The 25,803-nt window shown below is 42.5% G+C and overlaps 1 protein-coding gene across 4 annotated transcripts in view; it reads right to left on the reverse strand.

The window, feature by feature from the left end:
* FILIP1 (filamin A interacting protein 1) overlaps positions 1–10,248 on the reverse strand; it is a 119,380-nt gene extending 109,132 nt beyond the window's left edge. For 2 of the 4 annotated variants that reach the window (XM_084826909.1, XM_084826907.1), the window contains exon 1: positions 9,568–10,248. Coding sequence is in view for 2 of the 4 variants with exons in the window: in XM_084826908.1 (XP_084683034.1) it covers positions 5,057–5,077 (21 nt within the window). In the remaining 2 variants the exon portion in view is untranslated. Of the gene's footprint in view, positions 1–5,056; positions 5,249–9,567 lie in introns of those variants that run through there. The other 2 variants (XM_084826908.1, XM_084826910.1) reach the window with 2 other exon arrangements.
* Positions 10,249–25,803: the final 15,555 nt, after the last annotated feature.

Consider the following 25,803-nt stretch of genomic DNA (forward strand, 5'->3'; position numbering starts at 1 on the left):
AAAGAGCATTCATCTCTCACAAACACACACACCCCAAACCCTGGCCACAACACGGTGAGTTTAGTGCTCTTCTATCAGACCAGTGTCTAATTGCTGGGTCACATGACAAGACTGAATCGATTTTAGGTCTGCGTTGAAGTGCACGTGAAAAATTATTCGCATCCAATCCAATTGGGTCCATAATGGAGAAATCAGATTACCGCTTTGTCACATGACTAGCTGTAAAGTGCACTGAATTTACAGTACGGAAAGGGCTGGGTTCTGATCTTGTGAACGGGAAATTCACCAAGTCTTTATTTTGGGACATCAGTGATATACAGCTAATTTCAGTATACTTTTTCTAATGCTATAAATGTTTCTTCAAATCACTTGTGTAGTACTTTTACTATGCATACCCCTTATACATCCCCAGCCTCATTGCAATTCCTGTTCTAATTCATATTCCCATTTTACAGATTGTTAAATCTGATTTGTCCCTGGCAACCAGGTAAGTTCTTATGAGAAGGGATGGGCAGAGCAATTTGATACTCCAATTACGCTGGAGAGGAGAGAACACTGCTGCTAAGCTCACTGAATGGCCATGTATCCTTTACTGCTCAGCCCAGGAGAGGAGGGGGGAAATACACCACTAGAAAATACAAAAATGGCATAAAAATGACAGACACATGCCAAATGTCCCTCGAAACACAACTAAAGTCCACCAATCACAGACTGTGCTGGCACTGATGCCCACATGACACCTATACACAAGGGGAAAGTGAGAGGCCCTCATCCAACCAAGCACTCCCGAAAGTATCAGGAATGCTGCATGGACCTATAGACTGGCTCCTTCCTACATGGGCCAACTAGCCACTTCGGACCACCCCCCAGTAACATGCTTTGAAAGAACAGTTCATCTGCTCTGCATTCAATAAGAGCTAAAGACAGTTTAGGAACTTGTAGATAAAAAACATTTCCAGCAATATTATGATTTGACAACCCGCTCCCCCCGGACAAAAGGTGTTTTAAAAAAAAAAGATTCTAGAATTTCAATTATAACAATGATGGAAATATTGTTCAGGATTTGTTTTCCTGTTTCAGTCTTTATCTTTCAACAAAATAAAATTTTAAAAATATAGATTGTCCATGTCCGAGTTTGATGCTGCCTACTGGATGACACTGGCCCTGCAACAAATCTATAAATGTAGAAAGGAAACACATGCAAATTTCTGTATACAGAAATCCCCTACATTCACATCCCCTTACTTTCTGGCTCATTTATGTCAACTATACTGTAAGACTCGCCATTTAAGGGAAAACGTTCACGCTCCGGATTATTTCTCTGTACTTAGTCTGTTTCCACACACACCCTCTCTCAGCAATGTGTAGTGTCATGCCAGAAAGAATGCGTGAGCGCGCGCACAGAGACACACAGCATTAAGTTTTAGCTATCAGTCCCATGTCTGCAGAAAGAGACTTCTGTTGAGACAACACACTTTCCATTTTTCCAGTTAATTTGATATATTCCAGATAACCATTTCCTGTCAAATTGTAAAAGCAAATAAACAAAACTCTCTGACCTTTATCTATATAATATATAAACATCATGCCATGTTTTCATGTTCATTTGAAAATAAAAGTGCCGCGCCTAAAAATGCTTTCACAATGGGCACAGTTAATATATCACATATATTTGTGCACTGTAGTCCATGAACTTCGGTCAGCCTTCCCCAACCTGGTGCCCTCCAAATGTTTTGAACTACAAATCCCACTAGCTGGGGCTGGGGGAGTTGAAGTCCAAAACATCTGGAGGGCACCAAGATGGGGAAGGCTGGCTTATGCCATAATTCATTTATTGGTTTTTAGGGTGCCATAAAAAATGGTTCAGAAACTTCAGCAGGCCCAAAATGGGGCAGCAAGATTGTTAACAGGGACTGGCTGATAGGATCATATTATGCCAGTGCTTTATTATTGCATTGGCTTCCAGTCCATTTCCACGCCCAATTCAAAGTGCAGGTATTAATGGACTGGGGCCTGGTCACCTAAAGGATTGTCTCCTTCCATATATACTTGTCTGGACCCCAAGATCATCTTCAGAGGCCTTCTCTGGGTACTACCACCGAATAAAGTGAGGCAGATGGCTACTAAGGAGAGGGCCTTTTCAGTGGTGGCACCCCAGTTGTGGTATGACCTCCCAGAGAGAGGCTTGCCTCACGCCTACATTGTGGTCTTTTTTTGGCACCAAAGACCATTTTATTTCCACAGGCTTTTTAGTCCTTCAGTTTTAAAAATCGTGTTAGTACGTTTTTTGATCTTTACACTGCATCTGGCTTTTACTCTGTTTTTTTTTACCTTGGTTTAGTTAGGTTTTAAATTTAAGATTTTGTTATTTATAAATTACAATGTTATTATATTTTATGGATTTAAGTTTTGTTTGGCATACTGCCCAAATAATTTTGGTTATTGGGCAGTATAAAAAGTAACTAATAAATAATTAAAAACACACAGGCAAACCAAGAATATTCTGTCTGCACAAGCTAAGGTGTGAGGTTGAGTTAGGGTTCTCCTATACCATATCGGTCCTAATTTTTCAGGAAAGTTCTCCCCTGTCTTCCAAGTTGTCTCTAAAGTGTTGAGTGAGAAATTAAAGAAAGCAACCTTGCAGACCCCCCCTAACTCTACCCAAATGTTGTTTCTCCCAGGGACTGCCATGGATTCCAGAGAAGGTGTTCTCTCTCTCTCTCTCTCTGTGTGTGTGTATGTACATTCCTCTACCAGTTTTATGTCATGAAGCATGTTCTGAACCTTCTCAAAAATATGTAAACAAAGGAAAATATTTTCTCTCCTCCTTTTGAAGGAGAAACAGATACAGGCAGGAAACATTAACCATGGGTTTTAAAGAAATGCTTTTGTTAACATGTTTAGATGGGACTGTGGAAATGACACTTATTTGAACCTTCACAATTATTTAATTGCATGACTATCCCATCTTACCTTTAAGGCCCTAGATGACTTACATAAATATTTATATGATGTCTTTTTACCTTAAAAGGAGAGGAAAAGCGGAGAGGGAGACAAGAGGCAGGTACAGAGAGAAAAATACAATTTCCTGCAATATTCCATGGATATCCCGAATTAGCTAGTGAGGCAACTTTCCTGGATGTTCTTGCAGGAAGGGAGGAGCAGCTCTTGGTTGTGCTTGAGTGGGTGACCGGGACCAAGGTCTTTTGGCCGATGCCTGGGGTCAGGCTAATCTCCCCTTTGCTGGTGGAGCTCTGGCTGGGATGAGGATGTTCAGTTTATTTCATAAAGGTTTTCATAAACTATTATCCTTCCCTCCCGTTCTTTTATAAATGCAGTGTTCTTTTCCTCTAGTTATCCATTGCATTATCTGGATTCTAAATGACCCTATCTGAAGAGCTGTAGAAAGGTTACTTATTTTTAGAACTAAAAGAACAAACCATACAATTCAAACTCTAAAACTAAAATATATAAAACCTTGAGAGACTCACCTACAAATCTATGAAATGTGGCTATGGACTTATTCTCATCTAACTCAAAAAGAATGTGCATTTAGGGGAAAATGTGAGAAGCAACCCTGGAGAATCTACATCAGCCATCCCCAGCCTGGTGCTCCCAGATGTCTTGGACTACAACTCCTATAATCCCCAGCCAGCATAGGGTATTAGCCATGCCGGCTGAGAGTGATGGAAATTGTAGTCTGGACAACACTAGTTTGGAGATGACTGCTCTGCATCCTTCTCCAGATAACCCAAGCACAGTCCTAACAAGGGACAAACCCTTTAAATATTTTGTGGTGATTCCGTAAATACCTATGTGCATTGAAAAATCAGTAAGCCTCTCCTTATCACCCCTTTTAAAGTATAAAATAGGGATCTCCCCACCCCCTGTGATCCCTGTTACTGTGATCCCTATTTTCCATGGTTTCTTATTCTCCATTCAGTTCACTAGGGCATGATGTAAGGCAGTCACACAAAGCCATTATGTTGCTCACTGCAGATTTAGCCCACACCAGCAATCCACATTTAAATGTATTTTGAGGGTCCATGAATTTATTCAGGATCTGGGCACTTCACTTAGTTCTTTGTATATAGTAGATGACAATGTACCCCCTGATGTATCATTTCCTACAGAACCTTTCCATAGGTTTCCTCCAGTGTATACAAAAATTACAGTTCATCATAACATGTAGAGAAATCACAATATGGGAGAAGCAGAGCAGCCTTCTCTGAAGCAGAGAAAAAGGTAAAAAATTATGTACCTTAATGGCTGGTTACATTTATAGGAAAACTCAGTGAAGAATATTCTGAACACATTAGACAAATGGGTGAGACCAAAAGAAAAATACTTCTTTTGTTCTTACAAGGAAACAGATAAGATCCCAAATGTGTGGGTGGGATGACCATGATCTTATAAATGATAGGTCCCAATTCAGAGAAATCTCATCCATGTCTACATTGAACCCAATGGATTCAATGGGGTTTACTCCCAGGTCATGCTATAGAGTTGCATCATTAATTGCCCTTACATCCACTTGAAATCGATGCAATAAATTAGTCATGATAAAATTCAGCCCCACTGATTGATACTGTTAAGAAATCACATCACAGTATAGTTGAAAGCCCTGATAGTTTACACAGCAGAAGAAAATGCTTGTTTCCGGAGAAGAGGCATTCTCTTAGTATAGCAAATATAGCAGCAGCCAGGACATGCATGAGAAAGATATGGGCAGTTGCTCCCATGGGAAGGGAGAAGAGCTGGAAACGGCAGCTGGAACTAGACACAGGACAAAACCGTGTTAAGCTCTGAAAGTGGCATCAAGGTCACAGAAAGCTGAGGGGGTAAGAAGCAGGGAGTCACTGAAGTGAGTGGAAAGTAGGGAATCACACAGGGGAGGTGGCCAGCTGTCAGGATCACAGGTGACAAACATCGCTACTGTTTTTCTTGGGAAAGGAGGATAAGGAGAGGCTCGAAAATAGGAAGATGTCACTTGTGGGTGATTCAGCTCCTTAAGCGTTTAGAAGGCGGTGCTGAGGGAGAGGGTTCTGCTACTTACCAGTTTATTGGCAGCATCCATCTCCCCAACACAGTGTGTTCTAGTGCCTAAAATGGTGAGGCAGGCATTTGTAAGCAGGTGCGAACAGTTGCTGGGGGGGGGGGGGCAGCGCCCTGGTACAAGTTCCTCCCTGAGCCTTTGGAATGTGGCTCCGTCAGGCCAGGAGAACTGCTGCACGGGCAGCTGAAGGAGCTCTTGGTTCACAGCCCTCCCTTATGCTAACTGATGAGGGTGCAGGAAGCCAAAGGAGCACCTGCCCCTTTCATTTCTGCATGATTCCCTTTGCGATTTATTTGTTTATTTGTTAAAATTATATCCCAACTTTCCCTCCAAGGAGCTCAAGGCAGCATCCATGATCCACCTCCTCTCCATTTTACCCTCACAACAACTCTGTGAGGTAGGTCAGGCTGAGAGTCACTGACTGGCCCAAAGTCACCTAGTGATCTTCATGGCCAAGTGGAAAGTTGAACCTGGGTCTCCCCAGACCACCACTACGCTGCACTCGCTTGTGATCTTGGCATCCATGTCAGGGTTGGTCTCCTTTGATTTGCTTGGGGTAAAAGACTGAGTACCAAAACAAGGAAAGTTAAGGCACTGGTCACCGAAGTCTGGACGGCGGAGGCAGGAGGCTGAGCTGGGAATGAGGAGGCAGAATGGGTGATAAGCTGCCTTAAAAATTATTCTGAACGGTGGGGTATGAATCTTTCAAATCATAAAATAAACAGAATACTGAATGGTAGAATGAACTATACCCATTAAGACTGCAGAGGGGTGGGGTGGGGGAACAACTTTTTAAATGCTCACCTATGTCTGTTTAAAAAAGGCCCTCCCTGCAAACAGAAAACCAGCCCACAGGGACTGGTTAGGCTAGAACGACCTTCCCCAACTCAGTGCCCTCCAGGTGTTTTGGACTACTCTTGACTACTGGCCATGCTGGCTGGGGCTGATAGGAAGCTAAAACATCTGGAGGGCTCCAGGTTGGGGAAGGCCAGGCTAGAACCTTTCTTGCTGACTTATAGGAATATTTGCATTTTGTTAACTTAAGGAGAACCCCATAGGTGAGCCTGAGCACAGATCCCTCATGTCACATCTAACTGTGCCCTTAGTGGGTGGGCAGAGGGAATGGAGACATGAGGGTGACAAAGGCTGAACATGAGTAAATACAGTGGCATATATGTTTGGTTTCTGTCACCCATGCTAATCCTGTGCTCCCATATGGACTAGCAGTGATCAGCATGGGGAAAGACAGTACAGTCTCTTTTTGGTTTGCAAGCATGACATTCACAAAAGTGAATGCACCTGGCACAAAAACCTTTCTTCTAGAAGCACCCTGAGAAATGCCATAGAAAGATAACTATGACAACAGTGACTAATAATAATAACAGAGCTTCATCTTCCCAGTGAAGTGGTGGAATTGTGGTCAACTCTGTTCCCTGCAAAACAGAGCATAGGCAGCTGTCTATTGCCAGGAAAGCTTGCAGGATCATGCTGTTTGTTGGTTACCCTCCTATTCTGGGAAGAATTCCTATTCTGGGGACTTCCATAAAGTCATCAGAATATGGAGCAAAGGAGGGATGAAAGAAATGGAACACAGATGTGTTTAGGTCAGTATCTTTTCCTGGGTTGAAAATCTACATGGTGAATCCAGTAATGCCGAATGACGTTTTTAAGCCCAGAAGACAAGATAATGTCTTTTTACACATTTATAGCACATCCCAAGGGCTCTGTTAACTTGTTTCAAGTTCTAAAAACAAGCCAAAGCAATGAACAATCCCTCTGAACCCAGATGTTGAAAAGCCTATGTTACATGTTTCACAGATTCAATAGGAACACCCTAGAGTCACTTTGCAAACACCTGTTCAGAAGGATGATTTTAGCCCGCTTGGGCACTTTAGAGGGGAAAGAAAGGGGGGAAACCATAGAGAGATGGCTATGAAATTATAGGTTTTGTTTATCACACATATCAACTGACCAATTCCATTTGGACAGTCTCCCGAGTTTCCTATTTATTCCTATTTTTGAAAAAGTTTGGTAAAACAGGTACCTAGAAAAATATTAAGATCAACAATGGAGCAAATATTAAGCTACCAGCTGTGGCCAGAAAAAACAAAATAATCTCTATCACAAATTGGGAAGGTTAACTCTACAAATCAATGTTTTCCTGGAGCTTCCACTAAATTCTTCAGGGGTTTTGATGATTATAGGAAAATGATGGAATTAATAAATGTTAGCATCTAAACTTTTCAAGAGCAATTCAAAACTTTCTCTCTTTTCTCTGTAGCTTTTTGTTGCATGAGGATAAGATCTCATTGGTTCCTTTCATGACATATTGTGGGTCTTCCATTCAGTTTTCGTTAGCAGTTATAGAAGATTGCTATTGTGATCACTGATTGTCATGAGCATCAGTTTCACTAGCCGGTACTGGTCGGTTAATATGCATATCTCAAATAGTTGACTGTTCCACTAGATCGATGGGAGTATTGTCCCTGGCACTGGAGAATGAAGGTTGATTGCTTTTTGTGGGAGAAGATGAATATGAAGTGGGTGTATCATTCACAGTAAAGACAGGGGAACTAGCATGCCCTACAAGAAAGGGATGGTGGACTATGTATGTTCCCAGTTTAAAGAATAATAGAATGCAGAACCCTGAAAATGCACTATAGATATATATATATATAGCTGATATTGGATCTAAATATGCTATTTATATATTTCTGAAAAATAATGTATTTTTCTCTGCCTCTTTGGATCTCTGTCTCATTCTTAAGGTTTCATCTCTTCCATTATTGTGTTTGATCACTTCCACTGTTTTGCTACGGGTTATATGTCAAGTCAGCATGTTTAGTAACCAGTTTTAAACAAAAGAAGAGCTATTGTATAGTAGCTTAGTGTCATGATCCTAAGCACACTTACTGGAAAGTACACACCATTAACAGTGTAATCCCATGGATGTCTACTCAGAAGTAAGTCCCACTATGTTTAATGGAGCTTATTCTCAGATAACCCGACTAAATTTGGTGGGACTGACTTCTGCGTAGACATTATTCTACTCAGATGTAATTCAGATTAGATGTGTTTATGATCAAAATGCCAGGTTGTCATTTATTTATATATTTAACTAAAGCAACACATCCTCATCTTCCTAGGATTATCACTGAATAAACTTTCTGAGTTGGGAACAAGACAAAAGTCTCAGCTATTGCATTCCTACAATACCAGAAAATCTTTTTAACAGAAAGCATTTTAGGAAAATAATTTTGTTATCAGATCTTGCATGCTTCTTTAAAAAGCATACTTTCCAACCAATTATGGGTTACTGTTGTTTTTATTTGTAGATTTGTTGTTGTTAACTAGTTTTAGATAGTTGGAATTTACACAGGATTATGTGCCCACATTCCCAAGCCTATCAGCTTTCAACTACAATCCTAAACACCAAGGCATGCTTGCTTGCTTATTTATTTATTCAGTTTACATATTGCCCTTTATCAAAGTTTCCAAGGCAGTCTACAAAAACAAAATAAAATACAAAAATAAAACATCCAATATAATAAATACATCACAATCCAGGATAATAAATATATATATTTACAGAGTATTACTAGATCTTGGAAATCAATGGGAATTACTTCCAAGTAAAGGTGTTTTTTGTTTTTTTTCAATGATTAGAATAATTCAGTCAAACACGGGGGCAAAATGTCCAACTGTCAGTTCTCTGTAAAGATATATTTATGCTTAAAGAAATTAATTCGGTCATTACTATGTCCAAAAATATCCTGTTTATGAGTGCCTGGAGAGCAGGCTCATGGAGTTGTTCACATGAAGTAAACATTCAAACTGTGATTTAATATGAAAGATATTTGTGATACCAGCAGAAGCACTTGGGGCAATTGTCAAAAGAGTGGAACAAAATGTACCAGGTGTGCAAAAGTACTTAGAGACATGCAAAAAATAGACCCGTGAAATACAAAGCAACAGGCAAGACCCGCACAATTAATTCAGAATATTACAGCATGCCTACTGTTTGCCATATAGCCTTCATTACAATGTTGTATCACTGTTGTGATGCTCATCCCAGCTAGTCTTACAAAAAAAAAAAATATCAAATCCAACAGTGGAATTCCATGCATGTCTACTCAGAAGTGATCTCCACTAAGTTCAGTGGGACTTACTCCCAGGTAAGGATCAGAGCCTTAATGGTTCTTCAGCATGTGCTTTACTCAGGCATAGTAAATGAAGCCATCCAGACTGGAATAAGCTTTCTGCTGTCACTTTTCCAGTTATGTTTTAGAATGTTGCTGTTAACTAGCTTTGCTAGTTCAACAAATAGTTTGAAGAACGTGACAATTCTCCTGTATTGTGATGAAAGCAAAAGAAAACTCTCTCTCCTCTCTCTTTTAAAATGTATCCCTTCTCAGCTATCCAAATTAAGCAGAACATGAAATAGAGAAGGCAAAGGCAAGAAAACAAATCTTACAGGAAAAAAATCGTTGGAGAAGTCAATTCAGTCTTACCTGCCAGCTGTAAGAAAGGAGCTAGGTGTGTGCCTTCACAAAGACACCGTTCTTGGAAGACTTCAGAAATTTAGCTTGCATGGCCGAGACTGAGAGTATCCATCAGGCCCAGAAGAACACACAGACAGAAGCTTTTCTTTGACCTTTCTTTCTTTCTTTCTTTCTTTCTTCCTTTCTTTCTAGATCTACCAGTGACTGAAGTAATGCAGGAAATAGGGAAGAGAGCAGCAGAAGAGGAACGTAGTTCCTGTTCAGAGATATACCAGTCAGAAGAAATAGGAGGTACAAACGGTCTCTGAAGTCTCACCCAGGCTTTTGTTTGAAAGACTTTTTCCCCGTTGTTTTGCCCCCACCCACAACTGTTGCTCCGTGGTGCTAGGCTTTGGCAGTGAAGTTCTGTGATTGTGTTTCCCCTCTCCTGGTCTCCTTGCATGCTGTTAAGAGCAATGACTTTGTGGAGCAGAGCTCGCTCGTGCTATATTTAACCAGTGTTCTCAGCAAGTCAAGCCTGTCAACAGCTGAGAAGTTTGGAGCAGGCTTTGCAGAGTTCCTTAGCTGCTGAGTTATCAGTGGACATAGAACTGCACTCTGTGGCTACCTCAGTACATAGGAAAGAACCTCTCATGTTTTTTGAGAAAGATTTTCTTGTGACTGTAAACATCACACACATACTGTGTGTGTGTGTGTGTGTGTGTGTGTGTGAGAGAGAGAGAGAGAGAGAGAGAGAGAGAGAGAGAGAGTCTTTCAGTGTGTGTCTGTGTATATATGAAAGTAGGGCCAGAAGACTTCAGCAAGTCAATGTCACTTTTACATTGAAGGATTAAAAACAATAAAACATTTACACAAAAAATATCATTTAAAAAGTCCAGTGGTATTCATTAGGAAAAAAAACAAACCCTGACACATACAAGACATTTTAAAACCATGTTGTCTATTTTGAAAAAAGCGAAATAATTTTGCGTGTGGAATGTTAACAGGGCTCACAGTTAGGCCCTTTGGCATTCCAGCATCTTGTTTACATAATCAACTATCCTGGGATACAAATCCATGAATCAGCTTCAATCTCTGATTTGTTTTCACATTCAAAGGGTGAAAGACAGGTCAGAGTGAGTGTAAGGAGAAACAATGACCTTGATAGGAGTTCTTGACATGCCTTCTTTTCAGCCTGGATTAGTGATCCTATAAACAATAGCAGGGTTGAGTTCGCATTTGCATGGAGAGGCACAGTGTACAATAAATGACCCAAAATGATCAGCACAGGGAATTACTGCCCTGGAATTACTTATCCATGTGCCTAGAAAGAGGTTGCCCTCAGGATAACCTTGAGATAACAACTTCTGAATCCTGACTGGGTGAATGAGGCCTAGCTGAAATAATAATGTTTAAAAAGTGATTGTCATAAGTCTGATCTCCAGATGGTTTTTAAATGCTCCTTTTTATCTAGAGTCTTGTGGGTCTGACTAAAGGCTCTGAAATGTTACACACATGGCCACCAAACCTCTAACTGGCTATTATCTCCTGAGATAGAAGTGATCCTTGGGACAGGATAGGCCCTACCATTAGACTGATTGAGGCAACTGCCTCAAGTGGCAGATGCTGGAGGGTAGTGGCAGCATCTGAGCGGCTCTTTCTGCTGTGGTCCTCTCTGTTCGAGGACTGAGCTGTGTATGTCACATGGCCTCTCCTGGACCTCCTAAACTTGCCTGCTGCATCAGGTGCAGTTGAAAGATGCTATCCCGTTGCCTATGAATTTGAGCACACTCTGGGAGAGAGCGGAGGACAGGAAGGCCTGGCATGCTATGGTCCATGGGGTCACGAAGAGTCAGACACGACTTAACAACTGAACAACAACAAACAAAATCCCGTTGCCAGTGTTGAAGTGAGATTCAGCTGTCCATCCACTTGGCTTCTGTAGATGGAATGGGAGGGGTGTGTGTCAAGTTGTCTGCCTCAGGCAGCAAAATGTTTTGGTGTGCCCCTGTGGAAGACTGCTAAGGAGAATATATTGTGTGTGTAAAGGCAGGCGAAGCTCTAATGGTACAGGAAGGTAGATTTCAAGTTGAACATTAAAAAACGTTTTTAGATATATGTTGTCTGTGTGCATCCTGTCTGTTTATATGTTTTCATGTAAATAGTTTTGCACTTGGTATAATGTCGTTTAATGGTTTTTAATCTTTGTGAACTGCTTGGATTGCTTTGGCTATAGAGCGGTATAGAAAAATAATAAATGAAAATGAACAGTCAGATAAATTTCTTGACAGTAAGAGAAGTTTGACAATGGAAGCAATTACTTAGAGAGGGGGTGGGCTCCCTGTTGCTGGAAATCTTCCAAAAGAAGCTGGACAGCGATCAATTGGGGATGTTCTAGCTCTGGATTTCCTGCACACTCTGTGGCCAAGTTTACACAGAGGTGGTCAACCTGTGTTGTTGTTTTTTTACTGTACCACTTCAGACTAAAGGCAGGGGCTCCTCCCTACCAGAACTAGTATGGAGCACCATGAATGCTCCTCCATACCAGCCCCCCCCCCCCCGCATCTTCTCCACAAAGGAAACAAAAGGTCAGGGAGAAAGGTTCTAGGCAAGCATTCTCTGTGACTTTCCAGCTTTCTATGTGGTGGGAATTCTTTTTCTTTTTTTAATGCAGAAGCATAATGCAGAAACATAATACGGCACCATACAAAGACATCTGCAATCTTAAGCGATGCAACCCAGAGGAACCAGTTTCAGTCCAAGGGCTGAATTCTTGATATCCACTGAATTCCAATCTGGGAAAGGTCTCAGGGTGGGTGTTCAAAACAGTGGTGCTGGAGGAAGGGGTGGTCAGCCCTTCCCCCAGAAGCCCATAGTATGCTACATTTAGGGTGCAATCCTATGCATGTTTAGACAGAAAAAAAGTCCTACAACTCCAAGCGTTCCACAGCCAGTCATTCACAAGATTGCACCCTTATTTATTTATTATTCAAAATCATTTTTGGGCCATCTTTAAGGATGGAACCTTCTGAAGGTGGTATACAAGATAAAAACCATACAAAGTTGATACAATAAAAAATAGTAATGCATATTTAATACAAATCCATAAAAAGATTACCAAGATAGACAGAAAGATAGATAGATATTAGGATGATATACATAATAAAAACAAATACAATAAAACCAATAATAAAACAGAAAAATGTAAACATTTAAAACTAGCAAAAACAATCATTTAAAATAATTTGAAAAGGAGAGATACATATCCAGCAGTTAAAAGGACAATTTTAAAATGTGGCTTAAATATAAAATTCAAAATTAAACAAGCAACAGCTCATTTTTTTAACCGCCTGGGAGAATAGAAAGGTCTTTGCCTGGCACTAAAAAGTCAACAAAGTAGGTGCCAGGTAGCCCTCTTTAGGGAGGGCATGAGTGCATTTCCACAATTTGGGGACCACCACAGAAAAGTCCCACTCATGAGTATGGTGTGTGTGTGTGTGTATACACACACACACACTTAAAATATGAAAATATACAACTCCTAAAACATGGCACAATAAAAAACAATGTCATCTCTATACCTGGGCTGGATCTACATGGGGCTTTTACGCCGGTTCTACTGCCCCCTAAGGTCATAACATCAGATGACACATGCCCTTCTCTGGAGTCAGCGCACTGTTTCTAGCTCTAAAATCCGGTGTTTCTGAAACTGCTTTTCTGCCAGATTATCCTTTCATAGCACTTTCACAGCACTCTCAGGGTCTGTGTGAGCTGAACTGCCTTTGCTGTGGGCCACTGGAGCAGCGCTGATTGGCGGAAGGGAAAGTGGCAGAGGGTGGGCACGGGAAGAGCAAAGCCATGTTGTCAGGTTTCCTTTAGCCCCACTTTATTTCAATGCTGAAGACAAACACAGACGAGAGGCTTCAGTATACAGCTGTTAATCCATTACTATCAGGGTCTACAGATGCAAATTCTCAGTGACTCTCAGTCTACAAAGGAATGACTTCAGGGGAATTCAAAAGGTAGTTAAGAGAGTTGCCTACCATTTGAAGAGGAAGGCAGGCTCACTAGCCTAACCTAAGGGGCGGGGAGGACCCTCTGTCTCATGAGGTCTCTGAGCGCAGCTTCTCACGCAAGGCCAGTTGGGTAGACCATCTAAGTTCCGCCCCTGCCTTCTCCCTCTTTGCTCTGTGTCTGTGCCTAGCATCTATTAGATCAGATTCTCCACACCCCACCTCCTTCTGTTCGCTGTCTCTCACAGGGGTGTGTGGAGAGGAACCCTCATCCTCAGCCAGCTGGGCGTTTGTAACCTGACAAGCCAGCCCAGTCATGTCTGAACTAGCCTGGGAAAACACCTCCCCTGTGTATGGTGGTTCTCCTTCAGAATCTGAACTGCTATCCCACTCCCTGCACTCAGAAACAACTCTGACACGTGTCTACCCAGAAGTAACCTCAAATTGCACTTTGCTGAGTACAGGATCAGAGGGTGTGGGAGAACTCCTCTGCCTGTTATAATATTCATAGAGCACAGGAGCAGGGAGGGGGAGCGGTGGAGAGAAAGCCTCAAGCCTGCCATTTTAAAACCATGTATCCCTACCTGGAAGAAACTCACCCTCTTTTGCAGTTCACCACCCACAGGGGGGTGGGGGGTGGGAAGAATGATGGAGAGCATGCCTCAAACAGAAGGGGAGGGAAAGAATGGAAGGAGTTAACCTTCTACTTCTCCCTATCTGCACACCTCCAAATATGAATGGGGCCGTTCTCTCCTTTCTCCCTTTTAATTTCTTTACCTCAAGGAATGAGTTGGCATGGATAACCATGTCTACTCAGAAGTAAATCACATTTTTTTCAATGAAGCTTACTGCTGAGGAAGTCAGCAGGTTCTTTTGGGTTCTCTTCATATAACCCCCCCCCCTCCACACAGCATCGTAGTTTTACGATATTGTAAAACTATTGTATTCCTGCAATACCCTTCCCCTCCCACCCTTCTTGATTCTCAGGTACACAGAGCTTTATCAATTTTAAGAGCTGATGGCCCCCAAATGACCCCAAACCCCACCAGGATCAGCAGCACCACTGCTGCTGCTCAGCCATTCGCTATATCGCTTTTCCGGAAGAGCATTGTTGCGCACCTTTGCATTACTTCACTGGGCCACCACCACTGCAGGGAGAGAGAGGGGCAGGAGGGAGGATGTTTGCATGTCTCCTTGGAAGTAACTCCTGCATTGCATGCAAGCGAGCGGGGGGGGGAAGCCTGTTGACTCAGAGCTGCGTGGGGGTGGGCGGCGAGGGAGCAGAGGGCTAAAAAATGGAGATGTGCCAGTACGAAGAGCTTTATTTCTCTTTTATTTGTAGCCTGATGAAGACTGCTCTTTCTGCACTGCTATTAGTAGCATTAGTAACAATGATCTTGGCTGCACGGGGATCACTGGGGAAAGCCTCCCCACCACTACCAGTCAAAATAACTGTTTCCCTGCTGGTATTAGGAGTGCAGATCTTAGCTGCATCAGGATTGTGGGTGGATGTGAGGTTCCTCCCAGCAATCCTGATGACGATGAGTGCCCCTGCGCTGCTAACAGAAGCACAAAAACAGCTATCTGTTCCCTGCTGCTCAGCTGATTTTAAGAGCTGATGGTTCAAATTTGCGCATATATGAGCTCAAAAGGCTATTGTGCTGTGTGTGTGTGTCCCATTCTCATCCATATCACTTGACTCAGCATGGAAAGGAGAACGGGGCGGAAGTGTCTCCGTGTCTCCTGCTGACTTAGTAAAGTGCAGAATGTGGAGAGCGGGGAGGGGGGGGGGAGACTTCTGTCTGCAGGTCCACAGCAATTTAATTCATGTCCTTAAACCACCCCAGCTTCATGCAGTCCTGCTCTCCGGTTTTAGAGTGTTATGTTAGAATCTCTGACCTGTCATAACTCAGATGTAGATGTGTGCTTGTATATGCAGGCTCATGGGGGTGGGGGGACATTGCAATAGGTAACTGACTCTCCCCACAAGTCAGTATTTTGCATCCTGCCCCACCCGCTCAGCCAGTGTTTTGAACCTGGCTCCAGTTGATGGGTCTTGCAGTGCTAGTAAAAAACCAAAGTAGATCGCACAAACTGAAAGTCTGCCCCCCGCCCCTGCCCCTACAGTACACTACTACAAGTTATAATGTTATTAAGTTTCTCTCATTCAAAAGAGGTCACTGCCCTGTAACCAGGTACAGACGATAAATTACATTCCTGGATATTGCTTCCAGTGGAAAGCTGAATATATCATGCAGAGGACAACTTCACTATTGTTTCAACAGTCGTCACGCAACAGGAAACCAACATCCCTCTAAGTGAAAAGGGTCATGAAAATAAGTTTCTGGGTGTTTCCAACTTACATAGTTCTAGGTTCTGAGTGACAGGTGTTGTGATTCAGAGCATCTGTCACCAACAATCCATATGGGATCCCTTCTGGTCTATAGAGCATCTCTACACCAGCCTAGAATCCCACATTTAAAACAGGGCATTCTGCTTCCATTTTAAACACAGGGTCATGATGGACTCCCTTTACACGTGCTTCTTTCCCCCTCCCCTTTCCCCCTCCTTCTCCCCCTTATCTGAGTCTTCCATGTGTTTCATTGGTCTAGCTCCTCCTCTTGCGGCTTTTTCTTTTTCACAGAGGGACTCAAGCGGAACACAAGTGGGGTAATTTGATAGCTCATTATCTCCAATCTTTTAAAAAATTGAATAAAGTTCATTTAGTGCAGGAGGTTAACAACATCATCTAAAGGGCTTGCAAACTTCCATGAGTAACCAATCTCAATAGCAGGATAAAAGCTCCATGTGAAGAAGCCCTGACTCAGTCCAAAAGAGTGGGCTATGCAAAGCCTTCATGAAACACATCTTTCCTGTGCTACCTTTTCTCCAATTTCTGGTTTAGTACTACAGAGCTAAATCATATATAAGGTAAGCACAGCTGCCTAGACCAGCCCTTAGATTTTAAGTGCTCTGGAGCAGGGACTTCATAATATCTGTGTTTACTACAGCTGTTAGTACACTGTTGGTACCTAATAAATATTAAATAGCTATGGCGGTAACGGCAGTCTAGTCACAGTAGTAATACACACATATTGGCCCCAGTCCAGAGAAAGTGAGGTTTAGGATCCACTGAAATCAATGGGACTTAAGTGCAATTAACTTCCTCTGAATGCAGGCCATTTAATATAAAATATTTGTATCTGTGCAATAATGGGGAAAGCATGATAACATATAGGGCAGTTATTATGCTAGCCAGTACTGCTCAAAACATTGTGGGCATGTTCAGGTTAAGGTTCATTACTTAAGTCCTACTGATGTCAATGGGAGAGTTAAGCATGTGGTTAAGGCTACAACTGTATACCCACTTATGTGAGAGCAAGACCCATTGAACTTAATGGGACTAATGTCAAAGTAGACATACGTAGGGTTGCACTGTAAATCTCTCTGAATGAAATGTAAGAGTCCTAAATTTTGGTTGGATCATGTCCTGTCTTTGTTTCAGCATAGTTCCTTTAACTACACTAACAATCAAACATGTACAATTGGTTAATGTCTAATTTCTGCAGTGCTTCCTGTGTAGCAACACAGGAAACTGGTGCCCCAATAAACAAAAGATAATGTGGAAAATGTGAAGAGAGATTGGTGACTATAAATTACTCACAATGTGAGACCACAATCAACTTACTTCTGAAATAGATCTACCAACAAGTTGTCCAGAGCAAATAGTCTGACAATTGCAGAGTAGTCCACATTTAGGACAACAGACTAACAATGCAATCCTATACATGCCTACTAAGAATTAAACTCCATTGAGTTTAATAGAACTTCTTCCCAAGTAAGTGTGTATAGGACTGCAGTCAGCCATTATTCAATGGCTGGTGTATTCTTTACATTGTAGCAGGTTTTCAATCAGAATTAACCAAACTAACATTGTATTCACGTTGATTGCTGCATATAAATTTTATTAAACTATATCTAGATCTTGATGTTTTTTATATAAGTACGTATTATACAACCTAAATATTGCAAAAATATGGGTTAAATCCAATATCACACTAGCGGAAGTTCACTAGCACAACAATACTATCTCCCTCTCTCTTCCACCCTGCAAGTCTCTGCACTGCTCAAAAACAGCTCTGGAAGGTGCAGATTTAAGGGGCCTGGGAGGCTGTTTGCCTCCTCTCAGTTCTGCTTATGGAATCAGTTCTGTCAGTGGAATGACACCATTAGATCCAACCCAATGTTCTTACAGACATTATGCTGTAAAACTTAAAACCGCTATTTTAGTGCTGTGCCAAAAATTTCTCCCACATTTTTTGACCGTTCTCTTTCCATTTGATAGAAAAGAAATTGCCTTCAAAAAGAAATTCAACGGAGAAGAAAATGTCATAAAAATGCTCATAGGTTCCGTTTGGGGTTCTTATGCTTACTTTACTTACAAGGTGGCCAAGTAGTATGTGTGAGAGTGTGTCCTGTTTTTCATGGTACAATCGTCTCTCTGGCAGCTGTAGCCTCCTTGGCTTCCTGCACTTCAATTGAAGCCCAAGGGAAGATATCATGAGGTAACTGTTCCCCGAGGGCTTTTCCAGATCAGGAAGTGCAGGCAGCCTGGGAAACTTCAAAGCAATGGGGAGAGATGTAATAGAAAGGAAAAAAAGCACAGCACCCTTCAATCACCTCTTTAGGTAAGAAGATTAGGTAAGTTCAAAAACACCACCCAAAGAAATTCAGAATAAATTATAAAATGCCCTCAGAATGAGGCAGAAAAATGAAAGCTTCTTTCATGGGAGAACAACATTTTTAGGAAATTGGGGGACAGATTTTGGCAGAGCACTAGCTCCACATCTTCTCTGGAACTGGACAGAACACTGCACCCTTCATACCTGTTGAAGGGCTTTCAGGGAAGTAATGGTAATATAAACATCTGCATTAGAGACAAGATGTACCCACAATCACCCCAGAGAAACTTAACAGTTGGAAGACCACAGGGAAGGTGCTGAACCCTGAAGAATGACAACTGGAGTTAAGACAACATTTCTCAGAAAATATTCTTCTGAAGTTCTGAGATTTTTCTTTTCTTGTTGTTGTTGTTCAGTAGTTTAGTCGTGTCCGACTCTTCGTGGCCCCATGGACCATAGCATGCCAGGCCTTCCTGTCCTCCGCTCTCTCCCGGAGTGTGCTCAAATTCATATTCATTGCATCGGTGATGCTATCTAGCCATCTCATCCTCTGCCGTCCCCTTCTCCTTTTGCCTTCAGTCTTTCCCAGCATCAGGGTCTTTTCCAGTGACTTTTCTCTTCGCATTAGGTGGTCAAAATATTTGCGCTTCAGCTTCAGTATCTGTCCTTCCAATGAGCAGTCAGGGTTGATTTCCTTTAGGATGGACTGATTTGACCTCCTTGCAGTCCAGGGGACTTGTAAGAGTCTTCTCTAGCACCACAGTTCGAAGGCATCAATTCTTCGACGCTCAGCCTTCCTTATAGTCCAGCTCTCACAGCTATACACTGCTACTGGGAAAACCATAGCTTTGATTATATGGACCTTTGTCAGCAAGGTGATGTCTCTGCTTCTTACTATGCTGTCTAGGTTTGCCATAGCTTTCCTCCCAAGGAGCAAGCGTCCTTTAATTTCATGGCTACAGTCACCGTCTGCAGTGATCTTGGAGCCCAAGAAAGTAAAATCTGTCACTGCTTCCATTTCTTCCCCTTCTATATGCCAGGAAGTGATGGGGCCAGATGCCATGATCTTAGTTTTTTTAATGTTGAGTTTCAAACCAGCTTTTGCACTCTTCTCTTTCACCCTCATCAAGAGGCTCTTTATATCCTCTTCACTTTCTGCCATTAAGGTGGTATTGTCTGCATATCTGAGGTTGTTGATCATTCTCCTGGCAATCTTAATTCCGACCTATGATTCATCCAACCCGGCATGTCTCATGATGTACTCTGCATATAAGTTAAATAAGCAGGGCGACAATATGCAGCCTTGTCGTACTCCTTTCCCAATTTTGAACCAATCGGTTGTTCCATGTCTGGTTCTTACTGTTGCTTCTTGGCCCTCGTACAGGTTTCTCAGGAGACAGGTAAGGTGGTCTGGTACTCCCATCTCTTTAAGAATTTGCCACAGCTTGTTGTGATCCACACAATCAAAGGCTTTAGCGTAGTCAATGAAGCAGAAATAGATGTTTTTCTGGAATTCTCTTGCTTTCTCCATGATCCAGTGAATGTTGGCGATTTGATCTCTAGTTCCTCTGCCTCTTCAAAACCCAGCTTGTACTTCCAGTAGTTCTCTGTTCACATACTGCTGAAGCCTAGCTTGTAGGATTTTGAGCATAACCTTGCTAGCATGTGAAATGAGCGCAATTGTACGGTAGTTTGAACACTCTTTGGTGTTGCCCTTCTTTGGAATTGGAATGTAAACTGACCTTTTCCAGTCTTGTGGCCACTGTTGAGTGTTCCAAATTTGTTGGCATATTGAGTGCAGCACTTTAACAGCATCATATTTTAGGATTTTAAATAGCTCAGCTGGAAGACTGTCATCTCCGCTAGCTTTGTTGTTAGTAATGCTTCCTAAGGCCCACTTGACTTCACTCTGTATGATGTCCGGCTCAAGTTCAGTGACCACACTATCATGGCTATCAGGGACATTAAGATATTTCTTGTATAGTTCTTCTGTGTATTCTTTCCACTTCTTCTTAATCTCATCTGCTTCTGTCAGGTCCCTGCCTTCTTTGTCCTTTATCATGCCCGTCTTTGCACAAAATGTTCCCTTGAGATCTCCGATTTTCTTGAAAAGATCTCTAGTCTTTCCCATTCTGTTGTTTTCCTTGATTTCTTTGTATTGTTCATTTAAGAAGGCCTTCTTGTCTCTCCTTGCTATTCTCTGGAACTCTGCATTCAGTTGGATATATCTTCCCCTTTCTCCCTTGCTTTTCGCTTCCCTTCTTTCCTCAGCTACTTGTAAAGCCTCATCAGACAGCCACTTGGCTTTCTTGCATTTCTTTTTCTTTGGGATGGATTGAGTTGCTGCCTCCTGAACAATGTTATGGACCTCCATCCATAGTTCCTCAGGTACTCTGTCTATCAGGTCTAATCCCTTAAATCTATTCCTCACTTCCACTGTATATTCATAAGGGATATGATTGAGGTCATACCTGAATGATTTAGTGGTTTTCCCGACGTTCTTCAATTTAAGCCGAAATTTTGCAAGAAGCAGCTCATGATCTGAGCCACAGTCAGCTCCAGGTCTTGTTTTTACTGACTGTATAGAGCTTCTCCATCTTTGGCTGCAAAGGACATAATCAATCTGATTTCGATATTGACCATCTGGTGATGTCCATGTGTAGAGTCGCCTCTTGTGCTGTTGGAAAAGAGTGTTTGCTATGATCAGCGTGTTCTCTTGGCAAAACTCTTGGTAAATTCTCTTGGTAAAACATTAGCCTTTGTCCTGCTTCATTTTGTACACCAAGGCCATGCTTGCCTGTTATCCCGGTTATTTCTTTACTTCCTACTTTGGCATTCCAATCCCTTATGATGAAAAGGACATCTTTTTTTGATGTTAGTTCTAGAAGGTGTTGTAGGTCTTCATAGAACCGATCAACCTCAGCTTCTTCGGCCTCAGTGGTTGGGCATAGATTTGAATTACTGTGATGTTGAATGGCTTGCCTTGGATTCGTACTGAGATCATTCTATCATTTTTGAGATTGTACCCCAGTACTGCTTTTCCCACCCTTTTGTTGACTATGAGTGCTACTCCATTTCTTCTAAGGGATTCTTGCCCACGGTAGTAGATATAATGGTCACCTGAATTAAATCTGCCCATGCTTGTCCATTTTAGTTCGCTGATTCCCAAGATGTCGATGTTCAATCTTGCCATCTCATGTTTGACCACCTCCAGCTTACCTTGATTCATTTATCTTACTTTCCATGTTCCTAAACAATATTGTTCTTTACAGCATCGGATTTTCTTTTCACCACCAGACACATCCACAGCTGATTAGCCTTTCAGCTTTGGCCCAGACGCTTCACTCTTTCTGGCACTACTTGGAAATTCCCTCTGCTCTTCCCCAGTAGTATATTGGACACCTTCTGACCTGAGGGGCTCATCTTCCGGCGTCATCTCTTTTAGCCTTGTGATACATTCCATGGGGTTTTCTTGGCAAGAATACTGGAGTGGGTTGCCATTTCCTTCTCCAGTGGACCACATTTTGTCAGAACTCTCCACTATGACCTATCCATCTTGGGTGGCCCTGCATGGCATAGCTTATGGCTTCACTGAGTTACGCAAGCCCCTTCACCACAACAAGGCAGTGATCCATGAAGGTGTTTCTTTTCTTACCCCCATAGAAATAAAAGGCCACTTGGCAGAATTTTCTCCAAATTTTCTTCACCATTTTTTGGGTGGTGGCTGTCTTCTCTCTCTTCCCCACAATGCCCCAGAACAATGTTAGGTATGGGGAATTGTGGAGGATGCAAAATGGGGGGCCAGACCACCAACACAGTTCATGCTGTTGCCACTTTCAGTGACAGCACAATAAAACAAAAGCCCTCAGGAAAAAGGAAAGAAACTGTGCTGCAGCCCCTGCCAATGGTGAGTCGTACCTGGGCAAAACTATTGGAGAATTTCTCCTCCCACTGGAAAAAAAGTGATGAAATTGTCCCTGCAATTCTCTGCCCATAAATAGGGAGGAGGATTTTGAGAGGCCATCTGCGTGCAGCTCTACACTATTTCCATAAATGTAAATGACACGTCATGTATATAAATTACATGCATTACATTACATTCATCAATGTGAATTCAATGTGATTTATATACATAATAGTCCATGTACTTGTGCATCTGTCTTACATGTCTTCGCCTGAACCACTTTTTTCTTACAAGTGAAAAGGGCAAACACCAATAAACTGGTTTATCCTTAACCACTTAACAACCACAAAAACAGAATAGGTTAGGGGAAAATATCACATACATAGGCTGTGCATAGTCACAATACTAATTTCTAAATCCAAGGCTGTACAGATACACAATACTAATATCCCAATGCATTTCAATCAATCTGGTCCTCTTTAGTGGGGACAAAATATATAAAGATAAACCATCATTGCAGCCCTTACTAAAACAAAATTAACATGAAGTTTGAATTCCTACATGGAACTTGAAGAGAAAAATTCACAAGCTCTGAGATACCTGAGATAATATGCCATACCCAAATAATCAAATAAACAAGGACAAATAAACAATCAATTTACCAGTAATTTGTACATATACAAAATCTGAGATCCATACCATGTGACTGGTAACTGCATAAAAGAAAAGGGGAAAGGACATTCCCTCCTACATTCTGAAACATGTAAGAGATAAAACAACCTTGTGTTAAGCTTCAGTTATCTCCAGGTATATCTAACATATGACCAAACTGCAATGCAGAAATGAACACAAAGAACCCTAAGGTAGTTGCACATAGAAATCAATGGGACAAACTGGTAATGATTTAACTTATTAAAAAGGGAGTCTGTGATCGCAGAGGTTTCCAAGTACCCTACCGAGGTGTTGCTGACACCGCAGGAGGAAAGACGGAGGTGATTTTCGCCTCTCCATCCTACTTTTACAAAATTATCCCCTAGAGAGGCCTTTGAGCTCATCTAAAGACAGTGCACTGCTGGGGATTGGGCTGGGGCTAGAGAGGCAATAGGATTTCTTGCATCCTGCCCTCCCCCTCCTCTCCCTGCCCACTGAAACACCCCTTTTTCTCCCCCTCCAAGGGCACATTTCCAACCTTGGGAAGCAGCTGGTGTGGTTCTTTCTGCAGCGGCTGCAAGGGGATCAGAACTTTGAGTCCCCCTCCCAAGGTCAGGGGGACTCCAAACAATCCTATGGTCCCTTGGGTGCTCCCCCAGGGACCATAGGATTGCTCTCCAAGTCCCATTGATTTCAGAGGCAACTAAGTGCACCTAACGTATCTGGTTCCAACCACCTCTTTCTCTCTTGTTTCTGTACGTTCCGGCATTCAAAGTGGACAATAGGATACCAAATAATGGTTTTCCCTGGCCAGAAAGTACACTAAGCTACTGGGATTTGTGTAACACGATGCCTGTATCCGCTCGAGTGAGGGCTTAAATGCTTGCACTTTGAATGTGGAGAGAAAAGAGAGGGAGAGAGAGAAAAGTGTTAACTTTGGAGCTGGCTGGAAGTGGATGCCGAAACATTTCTTCCTGGCAGGAGCAGCTTGTGAACATACCGAGGTGCTGAACTGGTGTTGCTTTGGAACTAGCACTACTCACCTCCCTACTTGCTTCCCGTCTGCTCAACGTGAGGGTGTGTATATGGGCAGTTTGTTGCAATAAGCACTGAGGGTCTCCACCGCTCTCTCTTCCCAAGGAAATGAAGCTGCTCCTGAAACCTCCTGCTGCTCAGGGAAGTAGGAACCATAAACCACAATAAGGGATGTCTAATATCAAAATGTTGTTGTTGCCTGAGATCAATGATAGCATTTATTTATTAAACTTTTAAACTACTGCTTGGGGGGAGCAATCCTATGGCTGCTAGTCAGTGGCTAGACAGCCGAAGGATATTGTCAAGGGCTCCTTGGCGGCCTCTTTCAGTCTAATCCAGTAGCCAAGTCCAGACACAGACAAAGGGATAATTTTCAAAGCTTTATTCCTCTTTTACAACTTAACAACTCTACTGTTAGCAACTAGCTATGAACAGCAGAGTACCTATGCCCTAAGTTGGAACAGTTGGTCCCCGTTTGAAGGAGAATCACTGGCAGACCCTGAACTTATGGGCTAAGGAGAGTCCCTCCCCTTTTCCCTTGGATCCTCTGGGCGCAACCATTGTTTGTGTGCCAACCGGGCACTACGCCTCCTTTCCGCGCCCTCCATTTGGCGCCGCTCCCTGCGTTGGCGTCGTGCGTCCAGCAAGCCCTCTTCCCGCACTCTCTCACTCCCGGGACCGCTATCTATGTCAGGAATGCCGGTGGGAGGAATCTCTGCCAGCTGTTGGCCCTGGGAAGAATGAGTGCGCTCCTCTCCCAGGAGCGGCTGCTCTTCCTCAGAATCAGAACTACTCTGGGATTCTATGGGTTCAGTGTCCACCCTGACAGATATCTGGTTTTCTGGGTACTGACCTCGGAGCCCACATTCCCACATCGGTTCCTGGAAAACCGACCTTCCCCCCCTCCCAGGCTGCCTCGCAGGCAGCGTGGAATGGCCCTGTGCTCCACACTCAGAAGAGGAATGCGGAGTGGCCAAAATGGGGGCATTCCAAGGGTTGTTCCATGTCAGGGAAGGCAGAAATGCCTGTACAACACATCCTATGTGTTGTACCAGCAGCCTCCTCCTCCACTCCGCCTTCCCACAGCTAGACAGCAGAAATTGGCTGTCTAGTCACAAATGCAGGGCAGGAGGAGCACAGAGGGAATGATCCCCTCTGTGCTTCTCCTGCCCTGCGTTGGATAGGCGGTTGCCTCTGCGTTCGGAGGCCGCCACCTATCCCCATAGGATTGCGCCCTAAGTTGTTTTCTATATGGTATCCAAAAAACAACTATCATATTTTAAAAAGACAGTCGGGAATATTCTTCAGTCGGGAATATTCTTCAGTCGGGAATATTCTTCAATAGTCATAGTGAAATTATTTCAAGGCTGGTTAGAGCACTGCGGTGTATTCCCCAGTTTATATTACAGAAAATCCCTGGAGAGTTTATAAAAGACCACATTGACAAGGGGTACTTCCAGATGGAAGACTCCTAGCACGGCTAATCAAAAGTTACTGTCCAGCTATCCCATCTATTCCCCCTTTACAGATTTTCTGTGGAAGAAAAAAAGAAGAAAAAAAGATAGAACAAGAGCTGAGAGCTTTTCTACATGAGGTTGTTAATCTGCTGTATCCACTTTCGGTTTCATCGCAGAATTGAGATCTGAGCACTACACAAAGAGTGTTTCCTTTCCACTTTTCTGCTACATAACCTCTAGGTGGCACTGTGATATAGTGGAATAGGGCAAATAGACAAGTGAGAAAAGCGGTTTCTTTCTCTTTCACAATTAAATGCTGGATTTCCTCTGCTCTAAAAAAAGTCACTGAAAGTGCTGGTTAGATACAGAAGCAAAACTTGAGGATCATAACATTGCATCTAAACATCTGTAAACTGCCCAGAGAGCTTCAGCTATGGGGTGGTATAGAACTATAATAATAATAATAATAATAATAATAATAATAATACAGAACCTGTAAACAACCATAAGTAGGGAATGACAAG

The sequence above is a fragment of the Heloderma suspectum genome, chromosome 1 (assembly GCF_057233095.1).
Source record: "Heloderma suspectum isolate Gila_16-S chromosome 1, 16-S_ref, whole genome shotgun sequence".
Lineage (NCBI taxonomy): Eukaryota > Metazoa > Chordata > Lepidosauria > Squamata > Helodermatidae > Heloderma > Heloderma suspectum.